The sequence below is a fragment of the Elaeis guineensis genome, chromosome 4 (assembly GCF_000442705.2).
Source record: "Elaeis guineensis isolate ETL-2024a chromosome 4, EG11, whole genome shotgun sequence".
NCBI lineage: Eukaryota > Viridiplantae > Streptophyta > Magnoliopsida > Arecales > Arecaceae > Elaeis > Elaeis guineensis.
Window position 1 is genome coordinate 41,747,215 of NC_025996.2, and position 21,177 is coordinate 41,768,391.

General features: G+C 32.1%; 2 protein-coding genes across 2 annotated transcripts; both read right to left on the reverse strand.

The window, feature by feature from the left end:
- Positions 1 to 2,133: 2,133 nt before the first annotated feature.
- LOC105036265 (uncharacterized) lies at positions 2,134 to 3,179 on the reverse strand. Its single transcript, XM_010912029.3, has one exon. It carries the CDS (start codon positions 3,035 to 3,037, stop codon positions 2,297 to 2,299), a length of 741 nt encoding a protein of 246 aa, XP_010910331.1. The 5' UTR covers positions 3,038 to 3,179; the 3' UTR covers positions 2,134 to 2,296.
- Positions 3,180 to 3,814: 635 nt separating this feature from the next.
- On the reverse strand, positions 3,815 to 5,398 carry LOC105036264 (receptor-like protein EIX1). The gene has a single exon (XM_019847583.2). The coding sequence runs from the start codon at positions 5,396 to 5,398 to the stop codon at positions 3,815 to 3,817; it is 1,584 nt and encodes a 527-aa protein (XP_019703142.2).
- Between the last annotated feature and the right edge of the window lie 15,779 nt (positions 5,399 to 21,177).

A 21,177-nucleotide genomic window follows, 5' to 3' on the forward strand; every position in this document is an offset into this window, starting at 1 on the left:
TTTGTGAAATTGCTGTTTGACCTCCGCATCTCCTTGCCTCAATCTAGGGTGTCTAGCCTCAAGACATGTTCCATGGTAGGAGATCTCAGTTTTTGCTGTTTTCCCGCACCAAAGCCCTAGAATTGGATGTAGCTAGGTTAGAGCCCAGAGGTAGCTGGTGCTAAGTCTTAGAATCGGATGTGCTTGGTTTGACTTTTTGAAGCAATTTTTGTTGTTGGATTTGAGAAGCCTTAAAATTTAGGTTGGTTTACTGGAGAAGTTTGTAAGTGGCTTAACGGGAAGTGATTCAAAATTGCTTGATACTTGAGATATTAAGTGCAAATAGTTTCTTTTTTTTCTTTTTTTTTTCTCTGGTAGATACTGTTAATGTGGATGGGATGATTTCTATTTGAAATCTTTTAGCATTTTTTATGATGAAAGAAAACTATTGTCATGTGTGATGTGCGTGATTTATTGAATAGAGCAAGTGATGAATTCCATCATCGTTCATTTTCCTATCATGTACAATATTACAAAACAAAGTTATTTCAATCCACTCAACTAAAATATTACAAAAGATTTAGAAAAATGAAGAAAAAATGGTTGAAAGTATGATTTTGATTTTTTTTTATTTTACAAAAATCATATCCTATACATAGCACCGGGTTATAAACTAGTATCAGATTAAAACGAGCAATTAATCTAAACACAAGTATACATCTTTCCTCTACTTTTTTTTTTTTTGATATCAAAACAGGCAATCTCAACACAACTATATTTGTCAAACAAGCAACATTACGCAAACAAATATAATTAGCCAAATAATTGATGTGCTTTAGCTTTTTAAAATTTGGAGAAAGCCAATGCTTGGTCTAGTGCAGGTCTGGGATAATGCTATTTTCTGGACACAAGCACAGAAATTTTAGTACAGGACTAAATCCATCATGAGCATTGTCCTTGTGAAGCTCCACCATACAAATAAATAAGACCCAGCCCAACTTCCACTCTTTTATTTCTCCTTTTTCATAGCATGCAATTTTTATTAACATTGTTTCACAACCCATGCAGTTGTAAAGTGCTAAAAAATTGGGATGATGTTTTGTGCCTCAGCTGGCTACGATCCCGGTGAAGTGCTGAATTTCTTTCCAGAAATTTGGAGATTCACCATTACAAGATTATTTCTCTACACATGTATCAGGAAAGATGACAAAATCATTACGTGGGGCCATTATCTTGGCCCAAAATAATGAAGCAGGCTCTGTACAGATATAAGCTGCTTAAGAATTGCCAAACTCTCCCTTAATAAGGGTAGGAAAATTTCTTTTTTTTTTTCTAGCATATTTTCATGAAGGAGCTTGGGGGTTCATGGGGACAAAATTGACCAACGGAATGGACTTAACTGGTAGAACCCTAGCTGACCCAAAAGCTGTTGAATTTTTAGCCAACTAAGATATTAACCCCTTCTATTATTTTTACTGTCCATTGTGGAATCATTTTTTCATACATGGATCTCAACAAATCAAAAGTTAGTTCTAATTGAGCCTATAACATTTTCTTATCTTGACAGAAAAAGGAGGCAAATCTACCTACTTTGTTGTGGTATTGAAACTGCTATACAACCACTGGCAGAGACATTCGATCAGCCTCTCCCATGCTACCGTGAAGGTCAAGTTGTCTCTTTTTTTGCATGTTTTTTGGCTACAATTTTTCAAGGTTGCATTAACACCAAATTTGATTCTTAATCAGTAAATTCATAGTCAGAATATTGATAACGGAAACCACCATATTTGTTTAACCTCAAAATGTTGTTCCCAAACATCTCAACGGGATAATTTTATACTATTTGATTTATTCTACAATAATGGCAAAGAATAAAGAAAACTCGCGTAGCGTAGAAGATGACAAGCTTGTGGGCTCAGAGATCGAGCAAAGCTTTGAGATAGAGCCAACTTTATAGCATATCAAGAATAACCAAAGTTCTAATTCCTTAATTTGCTGAATAAACAACTTATGCATAGTCTCCTGCACCTATGAGTGCAATCTTCTGGGCTCAAACGCATTTAAAATTCACATAAGTTCAGACCTAATTGCTTAGCTCATTCACAGGAGCTTCGTCCTCTAAGCTCAAATAATTTAAGCATGAGACTAATAAAGTAAGTGAATTAATTTGAACATAATTATTTTATTAGAGTAATACAGGTGCAGTTTCCTTGTGTAAAAGTAGAGCTTGAGTATAGATAATCCATTCTGAATATTTCTACAATCACTTCTAAAAAAAAGGAAAAAAATTACAAATACAATTCAAGGTCACAAACTGTCACGTTGTAATGTTGTGTACTTTAAACTTGGTGAAAATTGTTGCCAGGGCCATGTAAACCACATTGAATACTTGATCTATATGTTGAAAATAGGCTTCTCTCCATTTTCTATCGAATAATAGTGAGCCAAAGACAATCCAAAAACCTACTGCAAATCCTAGCCCCATGCTCATATACAGCCACTTTATTTCAGATCCTTCTTCATCCATAGTGTTATCATTCTGTTCATCCCCTCCAACTGCATTTAGACCTTGGTTTGTCTTGGCATCTTTGCACTTTTGACTTAATGGGAACCCGCAAAGATCAGGATTACCAACATAGATAGATGGATCAATGAAGGTTTGAAGCTGATTACCTATTGGAATACTTCCTGATAGGTTGTTATATGACAAGTTCAAGTAACTCAAAAAAGTAAGATCAATTATGCTTGAAGGAATTCCACCAAAAAAATTGTTTCTTGACAAATCAAGTGACTCCAACTGTTGCAATGTACCAATCTTTTCTGTGATCTCTCCTGTCAAATGATTTTCAGACAAATTTAAGCTCACGAGTCCAAAAAGGTTGGTCAGCTCTTCTGGTATCATTCCAGATAAGTTATTATTTGAAAGGTCCATAACGATCACAAGTGGAAGCAATATAGCATACTCAATGTATATTCCTTTTATGGTCACTTGCATTTTTTCATTGTAACGAGTATAATTTTTTAAAATGGTTCCATTCATCTCCCCCGACACTTTCATGGCAGTAAAGTTTTCAAATCTAGAAGGGATGGTTCCATGATAAATTGTTACTAGCCAGATCCAGAATTTGAAGAGCCCCTAGTTTTGATAGATTAGAAGGAATATTTCCAACAAGCTTGTTTGATCGTAAGCGAAGGATCTTCAAAGACAACAAACTTTCTCCTATCCAAGTAGGTATTTTACCAGTGAATCCATTCTGTCCAAGATCAAGAGTATTTAATCTCGTACAACTCTTCAATGATAAAGGGAGTTCTCCTAAAAGATTATTATTACTCAAATGCAATGACTCGAGAAGTTGTAATGAACATATTGATGGAGGAATACTTCCAGATAGATTATTGTTCGAAAAATCTATGACAAAGATAAAGGAAGAGTGGTTCCAGCAATTAGGAAGCTCACCCGACAATAGATTTTTTGAAAGATCAAGAGCGCTGTATCGAAGATGACACACAGACAAGGAAATTTCACCACTTAAATTATTTCTGGAAAGGAAGAGATATTCCAAATTAGGCATACTTTTACCAATGTCAAGATGAATCGCTCCTGAAAATGAATTGTTCGATAGGTCTAGTAGCTGCAATATTGAAGAATTAAAATTTGGCAATAGACCCTCAAAATGGTTAGAACTCAAATTAAAATAATTAAGGTTGATGAAGCCTGTGAGATCAAGTATACTGCCATTGACTCCATTGCTGGAGATATCTAAATACCTTATCTGGGAAAATGACCTCCAAAACCAATCTGGTATAGCATCTGAAATTCCTGTGCTAGACATGTCTAGATCGGTAATGTTTTTTGCATCCGAAGCCATGCTGGGAATCGTGGTCCCAACTTGCAAAAACCAATATATAATTCCTGAAGCTGAAAAGGGGGAATCCAATCAGACGTCAGATTCAGAATTAACTGATTTTGTGATAAATCTAGATATTTCAGTTTGGTGAAATTGGCAAACTGCTCTTCAGACATGACACCCTTCAAAAAGTTCCCTCCGAGAGATAACTCAACTAACTCTGCAAGTCTTCCAAGACTTTTTGGAAAAGTTCCATTCAACTTATTGTCGACAAGATATAATTTTTGAAGTGCTGACAACCTTCCAAGTGATTCAGGAATAGGACCAGAAATTGAGTTGCCACACAAATCGAGATGTTTGAGCTTTTTGAAGTCTCCCAACCAATCCGGCAAATAATCGCCAAGCTGGGTGTTCCTTATGCACAGAGTTTCTAAACTATTTTTGATGCATCCAGTAAATACTTTATCAAGTTCATGCAAATTTTTGCTGATATTAATGTATGACAATCCCAAATACTGCAGCTTACACAGCTCCCCAAATTCAACCGGAATTTTGCCTTCAAGAAACCGATTACCAAATAGATAAAGGGCCTTGAGCGAAGATAGATTCTTAATTGCAGGCGGAATGATGCCCCGAAAGAAATTATAGCTAAGATCAAGGTACTCGAGGCTGCTGATGTTGAACAACCAACCAGGTATCGTCGAATTAATAAAATTATCATGGAGATCGAGGTACTCGAGGCTTCTTATGTTGAACAACCAACCAGGTATCGTTGAATTAATAGAATTCCAAGAAAGATCAAGAACAGAAAGTGAAGTAAAATTCACATGTGGAAGAGAGGGCGGAATGGTGTTGATGCCACAATCAGATAAGCGTACCTCCACAATAGAAGGGAGCATGTTTAGTGCTTGCAGCCAATGAGCACCTTCTCTGAATTGCACTTCCGTCATATTGAGATATCGCAGAGGAGAAAGTCGAGAAATCCATATGGCATTATCAATGATGAGAAATCCAGATGGATTGTTATCAATATTGCCATAATAATAATAATAATAATAATAATAATGACTGAGATCGAGATATTGGAGACTTGATAGATTTCCAAGCTGGTGTGGAACCGGTCCGCCCAAATTAGCATAGGAGAGGTTAAGATATTTGAGCTGACGGAATGAGCCCATGAATTCTGGGATACGAATTCCTCCAAAGTTGTTCATGCTCAGATCAAGATAATTCAGGTATTTCAGACCAAGTAAGGAAGGCCTCAACTCACCTCCCAAGCACCACGTGTTTGGAAAATAGTAGAAGTATGACAATTGGTGTGGGTTGCGGAGGTCTAGCTTGACAGCATGGCCCGTTTGGTTGTCACAAGCCACACCTTTCCATGTGCAGCAGTCGTCGCCCACCCAAGAAGATAGCCTGTTGGAGGGATCTTTGAGGCCTTCTTTGAACCCAAGAAGAGCATTCCTTTCGATGGGTATGCATCTCGGGATTGAATCTCCGTTGAGTTTTCTCACTCGAGCACACAGGAAAGCAAAGAACAAAAGTAGAAGTTGGGTTCTTTTTAGATCCATGAATTTATTAGTTGCTGTGAGATGAAGTAGAAGGATCTCTTTATATTAATTATTAGCAGGACAGAAAGCATCTTCCATTGCCGTCCATGACCAACCAATGAATTGGTCTCTGAATATTCCACCTTGGAATGTAAGGTCAAGCTTCCTTCCACACCACACATGACTTGTTAGCAGTCAAGAGTCCATGGGATATTTATGAAGATCTCTTGCCACACCACACATGACTCAATTGTTGTCAAAAGTCCTCGGGATGGTTATGAAGACTTCTTTCCAGACCACACATGAGTTGTGCTAGTCTAGTGGTCCAGGTCTGTGTAGGGGGCAGAGGTGATGTCGTGTGCATGTAATAATGCAGTGCTGCGTGAGTACTTTTCCAGAATAATACAAAAAAAAAAGTTTTTTACCAAAATATATTAAAACGAAACTTATTTACCAAACTAATGCAAAAGAGAAAAATGCCATTTTGAATGACATTTTTTCCCCTTCCACGTCAGCCCCCATTTTCACGGTGGCATCGTCCGAAAAAAAAAAAAAACATGAAGAAACGCCATTTCGAATGGCGTCTTTAAAAACGCAATTTTGAATGGCGTTTTCCAATTTTTTCACCCAAAAATAAAGAAAAAAATCGTGGAAAAATAGAAAATTTTATTTTTTAAAATTTGAAATTAGTAAATAAATTAAAATTTTAATTTGGATTGAAATTTAAAATATAAAGATTTTAATTTGTAATTCATTAAAAAAATCATAAGAAAAAAAAAATTATCATAGAAAATAAAAAAAAAGAAAGAAATATGAAAGAAATAAAAATTTAAAATTTAATTGAAAAACATCATTCGAAATATTTGTCTTAAAAATTTTTTTAAAAAAAATTTGAAGTAATCAAAGAAAAAAAATTTTAATTAAAAATTAAAAAGAAATAAAATTTTTAAGATTAATTGAAATAAAAATATTATTTCAAATTACTTTCCGAAATTAGAAATAATTTATTTTAAAAAAATTAAATTTTTTTTTAAAAATAGGGTTAAAAAATTTTATAAAAACATAAAGAATTGAAAAAAATAGAAATTATAATTGTAATTGAAGAACAAAGTTTATATTTTTAATTTTAAGAAATAAGAATTATAATTATAAATGAAATTAAAAATTATATTTTAAATAACTAAATTAATTTAAATATAAAACGCCATTTTGAATGGAAAATTAGAAAATTTTGTTTTTTAAAATTTTAAATTAGTAAATAAATTAAAATTTTAATTTTGATTGAAATTTAAAATATAAAGATTTGAATTTGTAATTCATTAAAAAAATTAATTTAGATTTTTTATTTCAATTTTTTTTTAAAAGATGTCAAAAAAAATCTTAAGAAATTAAAAAAAAATTATCATAGAAAATAAAAAAAAGGAGAGAAAGAAATATGAAAGAAATGAAAATTTAAAATTTAATTGAAAAACATCATTCGGAATATTTGTCCTAAAAATTTAAAAAAAAAAATTTAAATAATCAAAGAAAAAGAATAATAATTGAAAATTAAAAAGAAATAAAATTTTAAAGATTAATTGAAATAAAAATATTATTTCAAATTACTTTCGGAAATAAAAATTAATTTATTTAAAAAAGATTCAAAAAATTTTTAAAAATAGGGTTAAAAAATTTTATAAAAACATAAAGAATTAAAAAAATAGAAATTATAATTATAATTGAAGAACAAAGTTTATAATTTTTAATTTTAAGAAATAAGAATTATAATTGTAAATGAGATTAAAAATTTTATTTGAAATAAGTAAATTAATTTGAATATAAATTTTTAAAAAATATTTTAAATAAAAAAAAATTATAAATTGAAAAAAATTATAAAAATTATAAATTAGATTAGAAAAATATATCATAAAAGAATAAAATAAAATTAAATTAATTACAATTTATTTTTTAGGGTATTTTATAAATGTGACTTAAAAAAATTAAATTTGAATTAAATTTTGATAAAAAAAGAAATACATTAAAAAGTTAAAAAAAATGAGGAAAAGTTAAAAAGTTAAAAAGTGAAAATTTTTAAAAAGTCACAAAAAATAAGAATTATAAATTAAAAACTAAAAAAAAAAATTTAATGTTTAATTGAAATAAAAATATTTTTTAAATATATTTTATAAAAATAAAATTAATTTAATTAAAAAAATTTTCAAATAAAATTTAAAAATGACCTAAAAAAATTTCATAAAAAGATAAAGAATTGAAAAAAAATAGAAATTGTAATTGTAATTGAAGAACAAAGTTTATAATTTTTAATTTTAAGAAATAGGAATTAAAATTGTAATTGAAATTAAAAATAATATTTTAAATAACTAAATTAAATTAAACATTATTAATTTAAAAATATTTTAAATAAAGGAAAAAAATGGGAGGAAAATTTAATTTGAATTTAATTTTGATCAAAAAATAAATACAGTGTATAGTTAAAAAATGAGAAAAAATGTGGAAAAAAAATTTTGTAAATTGAACTTTAGAAAAAATAATATTTTTTTAATTAAAGGAAAAGAATACGTAATAGAATGCTAAAAAGAAAAAAATGGAAGAAAAATGAAATTATAATTTCAAAGGATAACTATTTTAAAATAAATAAAAAAAGTATCATAAAAAAATAATAAAATAATAATAAAATAAGAATTATAATTATAAATTTTAAAGAAAATTAATTTTAATTTAAATTAAAAATTATCATTTAAATTATTATTTTTATTACTTAATTTAATTTATTTTTATCTTTTTAGCATTCTATTACGTATTCCTTTTCTTTACTTAAAAATAGACTTATTTTTTCTAAAATTCAATTCAAAGAGCAACATTTGATATATTATTACTTACGTTATAATTTTTATAATCCTTTCAGCATAACATTTTCTCTCCTAATATTCTGAGACACGTTCGAGTATGTGTATCCATATGCACCAATCATAATATCCAATCATTTAAAATTAAATAATATAAAATGAAATCAACATTTAATATTATTCAATAGAATAAAAATGTCAAACGTACAAAAAAAAAAATTACAACAAATATGAAAAAATACTAAATACAAATACAACAAAGACTAAGTCCCACAAGAACGTCGCGGCGCCCGTGATCGCCTGTCGGATCATCTACGGACTGAGAGACCCGTTCAACTCTCTCATCTGGATACACGGATGGACGCCTCTCAAAAAAGTATCATACTCATGTGGCCAACTGGTACCCGGTGATGGCATCTGGGGATGTACGAAGAAGAAGACGCTGCCATCTGTAGATGAAAAGGCGGTGGCATCTGTGCAGCATCAAATGATGACATATGCGGTGATGGCATATGTGAAGCATATGGTGACGGCGTATAACTCATATCTGGCGCCCGAACTGCTCCATACCAAAGCGCACAGGTATGTGGATCAACACCAATCGCCACCAATGTTTCGAAACCTGTTCTCTCCATCTCCCGCAGTATCTGAATCCGCTCGTCCTCATCAGTCGTAGATAAAGCACGACGAGCGTCCAACACGAGATCCGACATAGAATAAGTCTATAAAATAAAAATAGAACAGTTAGTATAAAACAATCAGTATAGTGTACAATATAAAACAAAAATATAACACAAATAACATGAAGTAATTTTCATAATCTTACCAAAAGACGTACAGTAGAACTCTCGCCCTCGTATCCAGAAACTGCATACTGAGACTGTCCAATGACTCGCACCGTAATGCTAAAAAATCAAGTCATGTAGTCATCAGTATATGAAAGGCCTCTCAAAATAGGATCACCATGAACAATGTGATCTCGATGTGTATCCCAAATATCGATGTACTGTGCATGTCTGACACGCCAGTCGATACGAGCTCTCCCTCGTCGATCAATACGATGAAGTCCCTGGCTGGTATCAAACTGCTCTGGGCCCACAACCAACCGAGACGGGGCCCACCGTCGGGAGAGGCGGGGGCTGAGGACCGTCGTCGGGGCACGGGGGCCCGCCGTGGCCATCGGGACGCGGGCCCACCGCCAGTCGGAGCCGGACCGACCATCGGGATGCAGGGCTCGTCGTCGGGAAGCGTGGCCCGTCGGCATAACATTTTCTCTCCTAATGTTCTAAGACACGTTCGAGTATGTGTATCCATATGCACAAATCATAATATCCAATCATTTAAAATTAAATAATATAAAATGAAATCAACATTTAATATTATTCAATAGAATCAAAATGTTAAATATATCAAAAAAAATAGTACAACAAAAATGTAAAAATACTAAATACAAATACAACAAAGACTAAGTCCCACAAGGACGTCGCGGCGCCCGTGGTCGCTTGGACCTTCTCAGGAAGGTCCTCGTCGGCTGCTCCTGCTGTGATGGCTCCTCTCCTATATCAGTGGAGGAGATCTGCTGATCATGCTGCTCAGGAATAACTGATGCTGTCGGATCATCTACGGACTGAGAGACCCGTTCAACTCTCTCATCTGGATACACGGATGGACCTGAAAAAAAAGTATCATACTCATGTGGCCAACTGGTACCCGATGATGGCATCTGGGGGATGTAGGACGAAGAAGACGCTGCCATCTGTGGATGAAAAGGCGGTGGCATCTGTGCAGCATCGAATGATGACATATACAGAATATGCGGTGATGGCATATGTGAAGCATATGGTGACGGCGTATAACTCATATCTGGCGCCCGAACTGCTCCATACCAAGGCGCACAGGTATGTGGATCAACACCAATCGCCCCCAATGTTCCGGAACCTGTTCTCTCCATCTCCCGCAGTATCTGAATCCGCTCGTCCTCATCAGCCGTAGATAAAGCACGACGAGCGTTCAATACGAGTTCCGACACAGAATCAGTCTATAAAATAAAAATAGAACAGTTAGTATAAAACAATCAGTATAGTGTACAATATAAAACAAAAATATAACACAAATAACATGAAGTAATTTTCGTAATCTTACCAAAAGACGTACAGTAGAACTCTCGCCCTCGTATCCAGAAACTGCATACTGAGACTGTCCAATGACTCGCACCGTAATGCTAAAAAATCAAGCCATGTAGTCATCAGTATATGAACGGCCTCTCAAAATAGGATCACCATGAACAATGTGATCTCGACGTGCATCCCAAATATCGATGTACTGTGCATGTCTGATACGCCAGTCGATACGAGCTCTCCCTCGTCGATCAATACGATGAAGTCCCTGGCTGGTATCAAACTGCTCTGGGATGCCCTGAATCTGACCAAACTGACGCAGGACACGATCGGAAAGATGCCACTCTACCACATCAAAACAAATAAGCGGCACTCTAGCAGTCCATATGTCGTGTCCAACTGTACACATCTGCGGTAGTATAGCCAATATCCCATCTGTATATGGCTCCCACAAAAATTGATATAATATAGTTAAAATAAAAAAAAATTAGTAAAAAATTATAATAGATTATGAATACTGTAAATTGATATTTGTAAAAAATTTAAAATTTACCCGTCTAGATGTATCAACTAATGTATCCAACTGGCACCTATAAACCCGTGCCACTCTTGTCGATACGTGATGAACGTTGAATGCAACGTTCCATCTGTTTCACAATGTACTAATATTAAATAAATTTAAAATAAAAAAATTTAAATAAAAAAATAATATTTCGATACCTGTATCCCAATGGTCCGTCTAGTCTGAATGGAACATCAGGATCCTGCTACTCTGATGGCATCTCGAGCAACTGTCGTCGTAATGGACTGATAGTCGGCATACGCTCCCATACCCAAATCTGCAAATTTCAAAAATTAAATAAATAATATATTCAATATAAAATATAATTAAATATTAAAAATAAAAATATTTAATTCACATACCTGTAATAATACAAGATAACCGCCAATCTCGCTCTGATCAGCATAGGAACCCCGACACATAGCTCGATATAGACAAGCTAGTACTGCACTGCCCCAACTGAGTCGACGAGCGAAGTCTAAATCCTCTAATAATGGCAAAAACATCAACTTCATCTTATTCGATGAAGTATCAGGTAACAGGACACCACCTAACAATCGCAGCACCTGACCCCTAACATACTGCTGCACCATCTCCTCCGGTGCATTATCCGCAATATGAAAATGACGATAACGATCATCCAAACACTCAATCCTGAGTCGTGAATGATCGAAAAAATGTGCGTCGGGCTCAAACCCTAACAATCGCAAGCACAAAGCCTGCCACTCCGGAATGGTAAGTGCGGGATCAACTCCGGTAACTGGATCTCCATCAACTGGTAGTCCAGTAAGGATGCTGACATCCTGTAAACTGATGGTCGCCTCACCAAATGGAAGATGAAATGTGTGTGTCTCTGGACGCCATCTCTCAAGCAAAGCAGTAATAAGACCAACGTCCATCTGTATACGACCGCCATCGGGGTGCGGGCCCGCCTTGGCCACCGGGGTGCGGGGCCCACCGTCGGCCGTCTGTGGCCAGCAACCGAAGAAAAGGGAGAGAGAGAAGAGGGCGCGGGGCTGCCACCGGGGGGGGCCGCCATCGGCCGTCTGTGGCCGGCCAAGGAGAAGGGAGAGAGAGAGGAAGAGAGAGAGGAGGGGGCCGGGGTCCACCGTCGGGATGCGGGGCCCGCCGCCAGGATGTGGGCCCCGCCGTCGGGAGGCGCGCCCCGCCGCCGGCCGTCTGTGGCCGGCGGCCAAGGAGAAGGGAGAGAGAGAGGAAGAGAGAGAGAGAGGAAGAGAGAGAGAGGAGGGGACCGGGGGCCACCGTTGGGACGCGGGACCCGCCGTCGGGACGCGCGGCCCGCCACTGGCCGTCTGTGGCTGGCGGCCAAGGAGAAGGGAGAGAGAGAGGAAGAGAGAGAGAAGAAGAGAGAGAGGAGGGGGTCGGGGGCCACCACCGGGATGCGGGACCCGCCGCCGGGACGCGCGGCCCACCGCCGGCCGTCTGTGGCCGGCGGCCAAGGAGAAGGGAGAGAGAGAGAGGAAGAGAGAGAGGAGGGGGCCGGGGGCCACCGTCGGGACGCAGGACCTGCCACCGGGACGCGCGGCCCGCCGCCGGTCGTCTGTGGCCGGCGGCCAAGGAGAAGGGAGAGAGAGAGGAAGAGAGAGAGAAGAAGAGAGAGAGGAGGGGGCCGGGACCCGCCGTCGGGACGCGGGACCCGCCGTCGGGATGCGGGACCCGCCGCCGGGACGTGCGGCCCACCGCCTGCAATCTGTGGCCGGCGGCCAAGGAGAAGGGAGAGAGAGAGAGGAAGAGAGAGAGGAGGGGGCCGGGGCCACCGCACGGGACCCGCCGTCTGGACGCGCGGCCCACCGCCGGCAGTCTGTGGCCGGCGGCCACGGAGAAGGGAGATAGAGAGGAAGAGAGAGAGAGAGGAAGAGAGAGAGAGGAGGGGGCCGGGAGCCACCGTCGGGACGCGCGGCCCGCCGCCTGGATGCGCGGCCCGCCGCCGGCCGTCTGTGGCCGGCGGCCACGGAGAAGGGAGAGAGAGAGGAAGAGAGAGAGAGAGAGAGAGGAAGAGAGAGAGAGGAGGGGGTCGGGAGCCACCGCCGGGACGCGCGGCCCGCCGCCGGCATGAGAAAAAGAGAGAGAGGGGAAGAGGGAGAGAGAAAGAGGAAGATGGAGAGAGAGGCGGGAAGAGCTCACCGCCGCCGAGACCTCGCCGCCGTGCCGCCGTGCCGCCGTGCCGCCGGAGAGACGCCAGAGAAGATCAAGAAGGGAGAAGGGAGAAGGGAGAAGAGGAGAAGGAGAAGAGGGAAAAGGAAGAAGGAGAGGGGAAAAAGGGTCTGGGGAGGGGAAAACGCCATTCTCTATGGCGTTTTCTTCTTTTTTTTTTTTCTTTAATTATTATTTCTAATCTTTTAATAAATAAATTAAATTAAATAATGAAAATAATAATTTAAATGATAATTTTTAATTTAAATTAAAATTATTTTTTTTAAAATTTATAATTACAATTTTTATTTTATTATTATTTTTTTCTTTTTTTAAAATATTTTTTTAATCTATTTTAAAATAGTTATCATTTGAAATTATAATTTCAGTTTTCTTCCATTTTTATATTTTTAGCATTCTATTACGTATTCTTTTCTTTTAATTAAAAAAATATTTTTTCATTTTTTTTTCCATATTTTTTCTCATTTTTTAACTTTACACTTTTTTTTTATCAAAATTTAATTCAAATTAAAATTTAAATTTTCCACCCATTTTTTTTCTTCATTTAAATTATTTTTTTAAATAATAATGTTTAATTTAATTTAATTATTTAAAATATTATTTTTAATTTCAATTACAATTTTAATTCTTATTTCTTATTTTTTTAAGTCACATTGATAAAATACCCTAACAAAGAAATTGTAATTAATTTAATTTTATTTTATTCTTTTATGATATATTTTTTCTAATCTAATTTATAATTTCTATAATTTTAAATTTTAATTTTAATTTTTTTTCATTTTTATCTTTTTGATATTCTATTAGTATTTTTTTTCTTTTATTTAAAATAATTTTTAAAAATTTATATTTAAATTAATTTTGTTATTTAAAATATAATTTTTAATTTCATTTACAATTATAATTCTTATTTCTTAAAATTAAAAATTATAAACTTTGTTCTTCAATTACAATTATAATTTCTATTTTTTTTAATTCTTTATATTTTTATAAAATTTTTTAACCCTATTTTTAAAAAATTTTTGAATCTTTTTTAAAAAAATTATTTTTAATTTCCGAAAGTAATTTGAAAAAATATTTTAATTTCAATTAATATTTAAATTTTTATTTCTTTTAAATTTTGAATTATAATTCTTGTTCTTTGATTATTTAAAAATTTCTATTTTTTTTCAATTCTTTATCTTTCTATGAAATTTTTTTATTTCATTTTTAAATTTTATTTGAAATTTTTTTTAATTAAATTAATTTTATTCTTATAAAATATATTTAAAAAATATTTTTATTTCAATTAAACATTAAAATTTTTTTTTAGTTTTTAATTTATAATTATTATTTTTGGTGACTTTTTAAAAATTTTTACTTTTTAACTTTTCATCATTTTTTAACTTTTTAATGTATTTTTTTATCAAAATTTATTTCAAATTCTTATTTTTTTAAGTCACATTGATAAAATACCCTAACAAAGAAATTATAATTAATTTAATTTTATTTTATTCTTTTATGATATATTTTTTTTAATCTAATTTATAATTTCTATATTTTTAAATTTTAATTTTTTTTCATTTTTATCTTTTTGATATTCTATTAGTATTTTTTTTCTTTTATTTAAAATATTTTTTAAAAATTTATATTTAAATTTATTTAGTTATTTAAAATAAAATTTTTAATTTCATTTACAATTATAATTCTTATTTCTTAAAATTAAAAATTATAAACTTTGTTCTTCAATTACAATTATAATTTCTATTTTTTTAATTCTTTATGTTTTTATAAAATTTTTTAACCCTCTTTTTAAAAATTTTTTGAATCTTTTTAAAATAAATTAATTTTAATTTCCGAAAGTAATTTGAAATAATATTTTTATTTCTTTCATATTTCTTTCTCTCCTTTTTTTTATTTTCTATGATAATTTTTTTTTAATTTCTTAAGATTTTTTTGACATCTTTTAAAAAAATTTGAAATAAAAAATCTAAATTAATTTTTTTAATGAATTACAAATTCAAATCTTTATATTTTAAATTTCAATCAAAATTAAAATTTTAATTTATTTACTAATTTAAAATTTTAAAAAACAGAATTTTCTAATTTTCCATTCAAAATGGCGTTTTATATTTAAATTAATTTAGTTATTTAAAATATAATTTTTAATTTTATTTATAATTATAATTCTTATTTCCTAAAATTAAAAATATAAACTTTGTTCTTCAATTACAATTATAATTTCTATTTTTTTCAATTCTTTATTTTTTTATAAAATTTTTTAACCCTATTTTTAAAATTTTTTTTAATTTTTTTAAAATAAATTATTTTTAATTTTGGAAAGTAATTTGAAATAATATTTTTATTTCAATTAATCTTTAAAATTTTATTTCTTTTTAATTTTCAATTAAAATTCTTTTTCTTTGATTACTTCAAATTTTTTTTAAAAAAATTTTTAAGACAAATATTTCGAATGATGTTTTTCAATTAAATTTTAAATTTTTATTTCTTTCATATTTCTTTCTCTTTTTTTATTTTCTATGATAATTTTTTTTTCTTATAATTTTTTTAATGAATTATAAATTAAAATCTTTATATTTTAAATTTCAATCCAAATTAAAATTTTAATTTATTTACTAATTTTAAATTTTAAAAAATAAAATTTTCCATTTTCCCACAATTTTTTCCTTTATTTTTGGGTGGAAAAATTGGAAAACGCCATTTTGAATGGCGTTTTTAAAAATGCCATTCAAAATGGCGTTTTTAAAGACGTCATTCGAAATGGCGTTTCTTCATGTTTTTTTTTTTTTTTTCGGACGATGCCACCGTGGAAATGGGGGCTGACGTGGAAGGGGAAAAAACGTCATTCAAAATGACGTTTTTCCCTTTTGCATTAGTTTGGTAAATAAGTTTTATTTTGATATATTTTGGTAAAAAAAATTTTTTTTTGTATTATTCTGGAAAAGTACTCGTGCTGCGTCGAATGAGAGATGGGAGAAATTAAAAAAAGGGAGAACAAATAGAACCAGGTTTTATTTAGACTTCTTTAAGGTGCGTTTTTGGGTGTACTCTAGTATCGAAAATAAATTCCATGTCTAATTGTCATATTTAGCAAAAAAATCTAACAAAAAAGCAAATAATATAAATTTTCTTACGTCTGGTATAATCAAAAAATTTGAACGTGGGAGTTGATCATGTTAACTTAACCTTCTTGTCTATTTATTATTTTCTTTAAGATGGTTATCTTTTAAGAAGAAAATCTTTGATACGTTGGAGAAGATTTTTGTCATTGTAGTGATACAAAAATCCTTTCTTGGGAAACCTTCCATGACCTACAACTAAATTGGCTTTTGTCTGAATTAGGAGTGCAATCGAGCCGAACTGAGTCAAGTAGTTGGAAGCTCGAATTCTATTCGACTAAAAATATTTGATCTCGAAACTTGGCTCAAAATTGACCAAGCCTTAATATCTCAAGCTCGAGTTCAATTAGATGAAACATAAATAAAACTCAAGATCAACTTGATTCAACTCGAACATCAACCAAGCTATACTCGAACTCGAATTCAAACTTTAGCCTATTAATAATATATATATTAATATATATATTATAAATAAAAATAATATTATTAAATATATATGTAAATTCGAATAGGCTAATTAGCTTTCGAGCTGAGTATCGTGCTACTCGCACTTGACTCGAAAAGCTACTCAACCTCGACTCGACTACTCGAGCTCGATAATAATTGAGTTGGATCGAGCTTCGACTCAAATCGAACTCGAGTAGCTCACGAGCAGCTCAACTCATTTGTAGTCTTAGTTTGAATTCCATCTTGAAATATAAGATTAGAAGCTTCCAAACAAGGCAAACTATAAAAGTCCATTTTCATTGGGGATAATCTGACATAAAAAAATAAATTATATCTCATATTCTCATATTTGATATGAAAAATGAAAGAGAGAGAGTAAAAAAAATTGATGGGCTCCATGTTTATTTTTCAAAGGGAGAAGGTAAAATAAATATATAGAAGTTGATATTTATTAAATTTTTGAGTGATGATAATCCATACTTAATAAAAATATCTCCAATAAAACTGTATATGTAATTATTGAATTTGTTCTGATGTCTTTCTAAATTTATTCAATAAAAAACTTTGACAAAAAAATTAAGATGAAGATGGCATTATACAAAAGGCTATTTGATTATAGTCATTATATAAAATTAATTAAAAATAATAATACTATCATAGTATTAAAAAATTATTTATGTTGAAGGGTATATTTATAAATTTGATTATATGCATATATAGATTTATCTCCAATCAAATGTAGTAATCTTTTTTCAGTATTATTTTTCAGAGCAATTTTTTTCACCAATTAAATATAATAAAAAATATTTTTTATAATTATTTTTTTGATAAATAATTTTTAAAAATTATTAAATTATTTCATAACATGATATATTTCAACTGAATAGATCCTAAGCACTACTTACAAAATCTCTTCTTTTCCATACCACATACGACTTCTCCTGCGTGCTTGGTCATTGGTTAAATACTTTGCCAAATCATACCGAAGCCAGTTCAAATCCTGCAAGGGCTAGAATAGCTGAGTACTTCCACATGAGGCATATATTTAGTCTCTATTCAAGTACATGATGGAGAGACCTTGGTACTTAGCCTCGATCAATTGTACCCTGTGCGTGGCATACACAGCGCTTATGTGCATGGATGGTAGCATGTTTTACCACACCTCAAGTTAAATTTAAAATTTAAATTTAAGATTTAAATTTGATTTCAATATATAACATAAGCGTGTGGATAATGTTTAGTTCTATATTGAATTTCTTAATATTACGCTAACTTCCATATTCATTTAACATGCATGTGCTGGCAAGCCTTCATGAGGTGCTAGCAATATCAAAGTTATTGATGCCTTTATAGGCCTCTTCGATGGATATTCAGATCGAACCTATAAAAAAAATGTAGATTCAGAGGCTTAGCATCATTGATTCTAGGTCTATTGTGGCCTTGTGCTGCTGCTTAGTCTGAAATAGAGAAAGCTCCATTAAATTTTTTTTCCTACACATTTTAATTTATTTTTCATCCATTTTCTTTTCAATATTTATAATCTTTTGTTCGGACAATTGAAAGCGTTGATTGGATCAAACCTCACCTGCGATCACACCAGAGGATGATCGAATTGAGTTGGGTTGCTATATCTTAGAAACGATCTCGCCATAGACATACATGAGTTAGACTAATTTCATTTCTAGGATAGTGTTCCTCGAAACCTTGATCCAAGCAAGTGTTCAATCTTTTGATCTAAAAAAAATTATTATAAAAATTTAAAAATTCTAATTTTTTCAATATTAGCAATTTGTAGGCACCACATTCATTAACCAACTAAAAACAAAATTCATGATTAAATTAGGAATTGCTACTAGTTGCTTATTTGAGTATTATAATAAATATGCTTTAATTGTGCAGCATCAGAAAGCTTTATCTCCATTATAAAAAAGTTGATTTTTTTAAAAAAAAATCAGCTTTTAAAGAAAATTTTATTACTCTGAAAAATATGAAAAAAAAAAATCATTCTATTTGCAGCTTTATAATATGTGAACAAACTAAAATCCTTTTGGTTGCTATTTCAAAATCTAAGTTCTTAAAAACAAAATCTTTGATCTGTACTTCAAAATCTGTGCAAAAAATAAATTGAAAGTCTTAAAAAAAAAACCTATGCTTTCTACTTTAAAAATTGCACAAAAATTTAATTTACTTCATAATATAAATCTTATTACCAGCAATTTCAAAACTATGAAAAAAATAACTGAGAATTTAAAAATAAAATCCAAAAAAATTACTGCTATAGAAATTATGTAGATAATTAGTCCATTTTTAAAACTAAAAATGTAATAATTTCTGCTTTGAAAACCATATAAAACTTTTGTTTAGATTTTTGGCGTAAAAACTTGTTAGTTATTGCTCAAAAATTCATATAGAAATTACTACATTAAATTAAAACAAAAATTCTTTTTTTGCTGCTTTAAAAATAGTGGAGAAATGTGTAAAATGCCAATATAAATCCAAAATAAATCTTTTCTAATGTTTCGATAACCATGTAGAATTTTTTTTAATTCTTCAATTGAAAAAGGAGAAATATATAAATCTTTCTCAAAATTTCAGATTTAAAATTCAAAATTAACTTGAAAATAATTCATAGTTGAATTCAAAATTTAAAACACCTTTTAAACTGGCACACTATCGAACTTTAATTTAGGCTTTGAAATATAGCATTATGTTTATCTCATTACTTAATGCAAACATCACTTAGTTGTGCTATTATTGTTTACTGTTTAATTTTATGCATTTTATATTTTTAAATTTATAAATTCAGATTACAACAATGATTCATCCACCTATACAGATCTCAAAGCAGCTAGTAGATGATCTATATTATTCATCCATGGCACAAATATCAAAGCATCCATGTGAATGATCCAGATTATCCATTCTTCTACATAGGTCTCAAAACAATCAGTGGATGATCAAGGTTATGCGTACACCTACATAGATCTAAAAGCAAATATAGATGATTCAAATATTCATTCATCTACATAAATCTCAAAGCAATCATAGATAATCTAGATATTCATCTATATATACTATTATAAGAAATTTGACTATTAGTGACGGCTAATTGCCATCGCTAATAGTCATTTTGCCATCGCTAATACTATTAGCAACAGCACCCATTGTTAATTGTTAGTCGGAACAATCTCAGTCGCTAATTGCATCTATTAGCGATGAGTTTTTTAGCCATCGCTAATATTTGAGACGACTAATTTTCATCATTATTTATTTTTTATTTTTAAATCAAATTTTAAAAAATAAAAAAAAAATTAATGACTGCTATTTTGTCGCTAATGCTATCGTTAATAAGTATTAGCGATGGATTAGGTCATTGCTAATACCGTCAGTAATAGTTAATTTTATTTTTAAAAAAAATTATAATAATATTTTTTAAAATCTATTTTAATTAATCATAATCAATTATGATTTCTAACACCTGTTATAATTAAAATTCAAAAATAATATGACAATAATAAATAAAAAATTAATTATATTATATTAAAAATATAAATTATACAATTTTATAAGTAGTATAAAAAAATATAATACATCAAAATAAAAAAAAATCAAGTCTAATCCTCCTTCTTGCAGATTATGCACGTAATCAATGCCCATCATCATGCACCTGTCTTTAGTGCATGCAATAGATGTCCACAATCTTCGGTTAAGTAGGTGCAGATTCTTCAATTCTCTTACTGGACTCAACAGTAACAGTCCACTACTCCACCTCCATATAAAGGGGAAGAAAGAGAACCCCTGGATAAGTATTTTCTCTAAAGAAAAGAAGCCTTTCCTCTCTCCTTTTCTCATTTTTTGTTGTTTTCGAGCTCCGACTAATTTAAGCATCGAGGTCCCTCGTCAGAAAATCTCCGATAACTGTAGATTTTCTTTTTAGATCTCTGAGATGAAAGTGCTCTAGTTTGTCACTAGATCTCAAGTCGGTAGGAGATGGACCTCAACCACACTGACTTATTATTTAGCGACAACAACCTACATATAAAAACAGGATTGTCAAGACTTCAATGTGCAAAATGGCCTTGTTCCATTGCAAATTATATTTTTAAAGTAGATGACACCCTGTGTTAGGTCTAAGCCATAAAATAAGGCCACAGAACCTACTATATGACATATATGATGTGAACAACACAATAGTACGCAGAACCCAACCCAATAAATTTAATCAAATATCAGATTAAAACGAGCAATCTAAACACAAGTATACATCTTTCCTCTACTTTTTTTTCAAATTTTTTTTTTTAACTTAACATCATTTCCCATCCCTCATTTTTTGATATCAAAACAGGCAATCTCAACGCAACTATATTTGTCAAACAAGCAACATTATGCAAACAAATATAATTAGCCAAATAATTCATGTGCTTTAGCTTTTAAAAAAAAATGGAGAAAGCCAATGCTTGGTCTGGTGCAGGTCTGGGAAAATGCTATTTTCTGGACACAAGCACAGAAATTTTAGTGCAGGACTAAATCCATCATG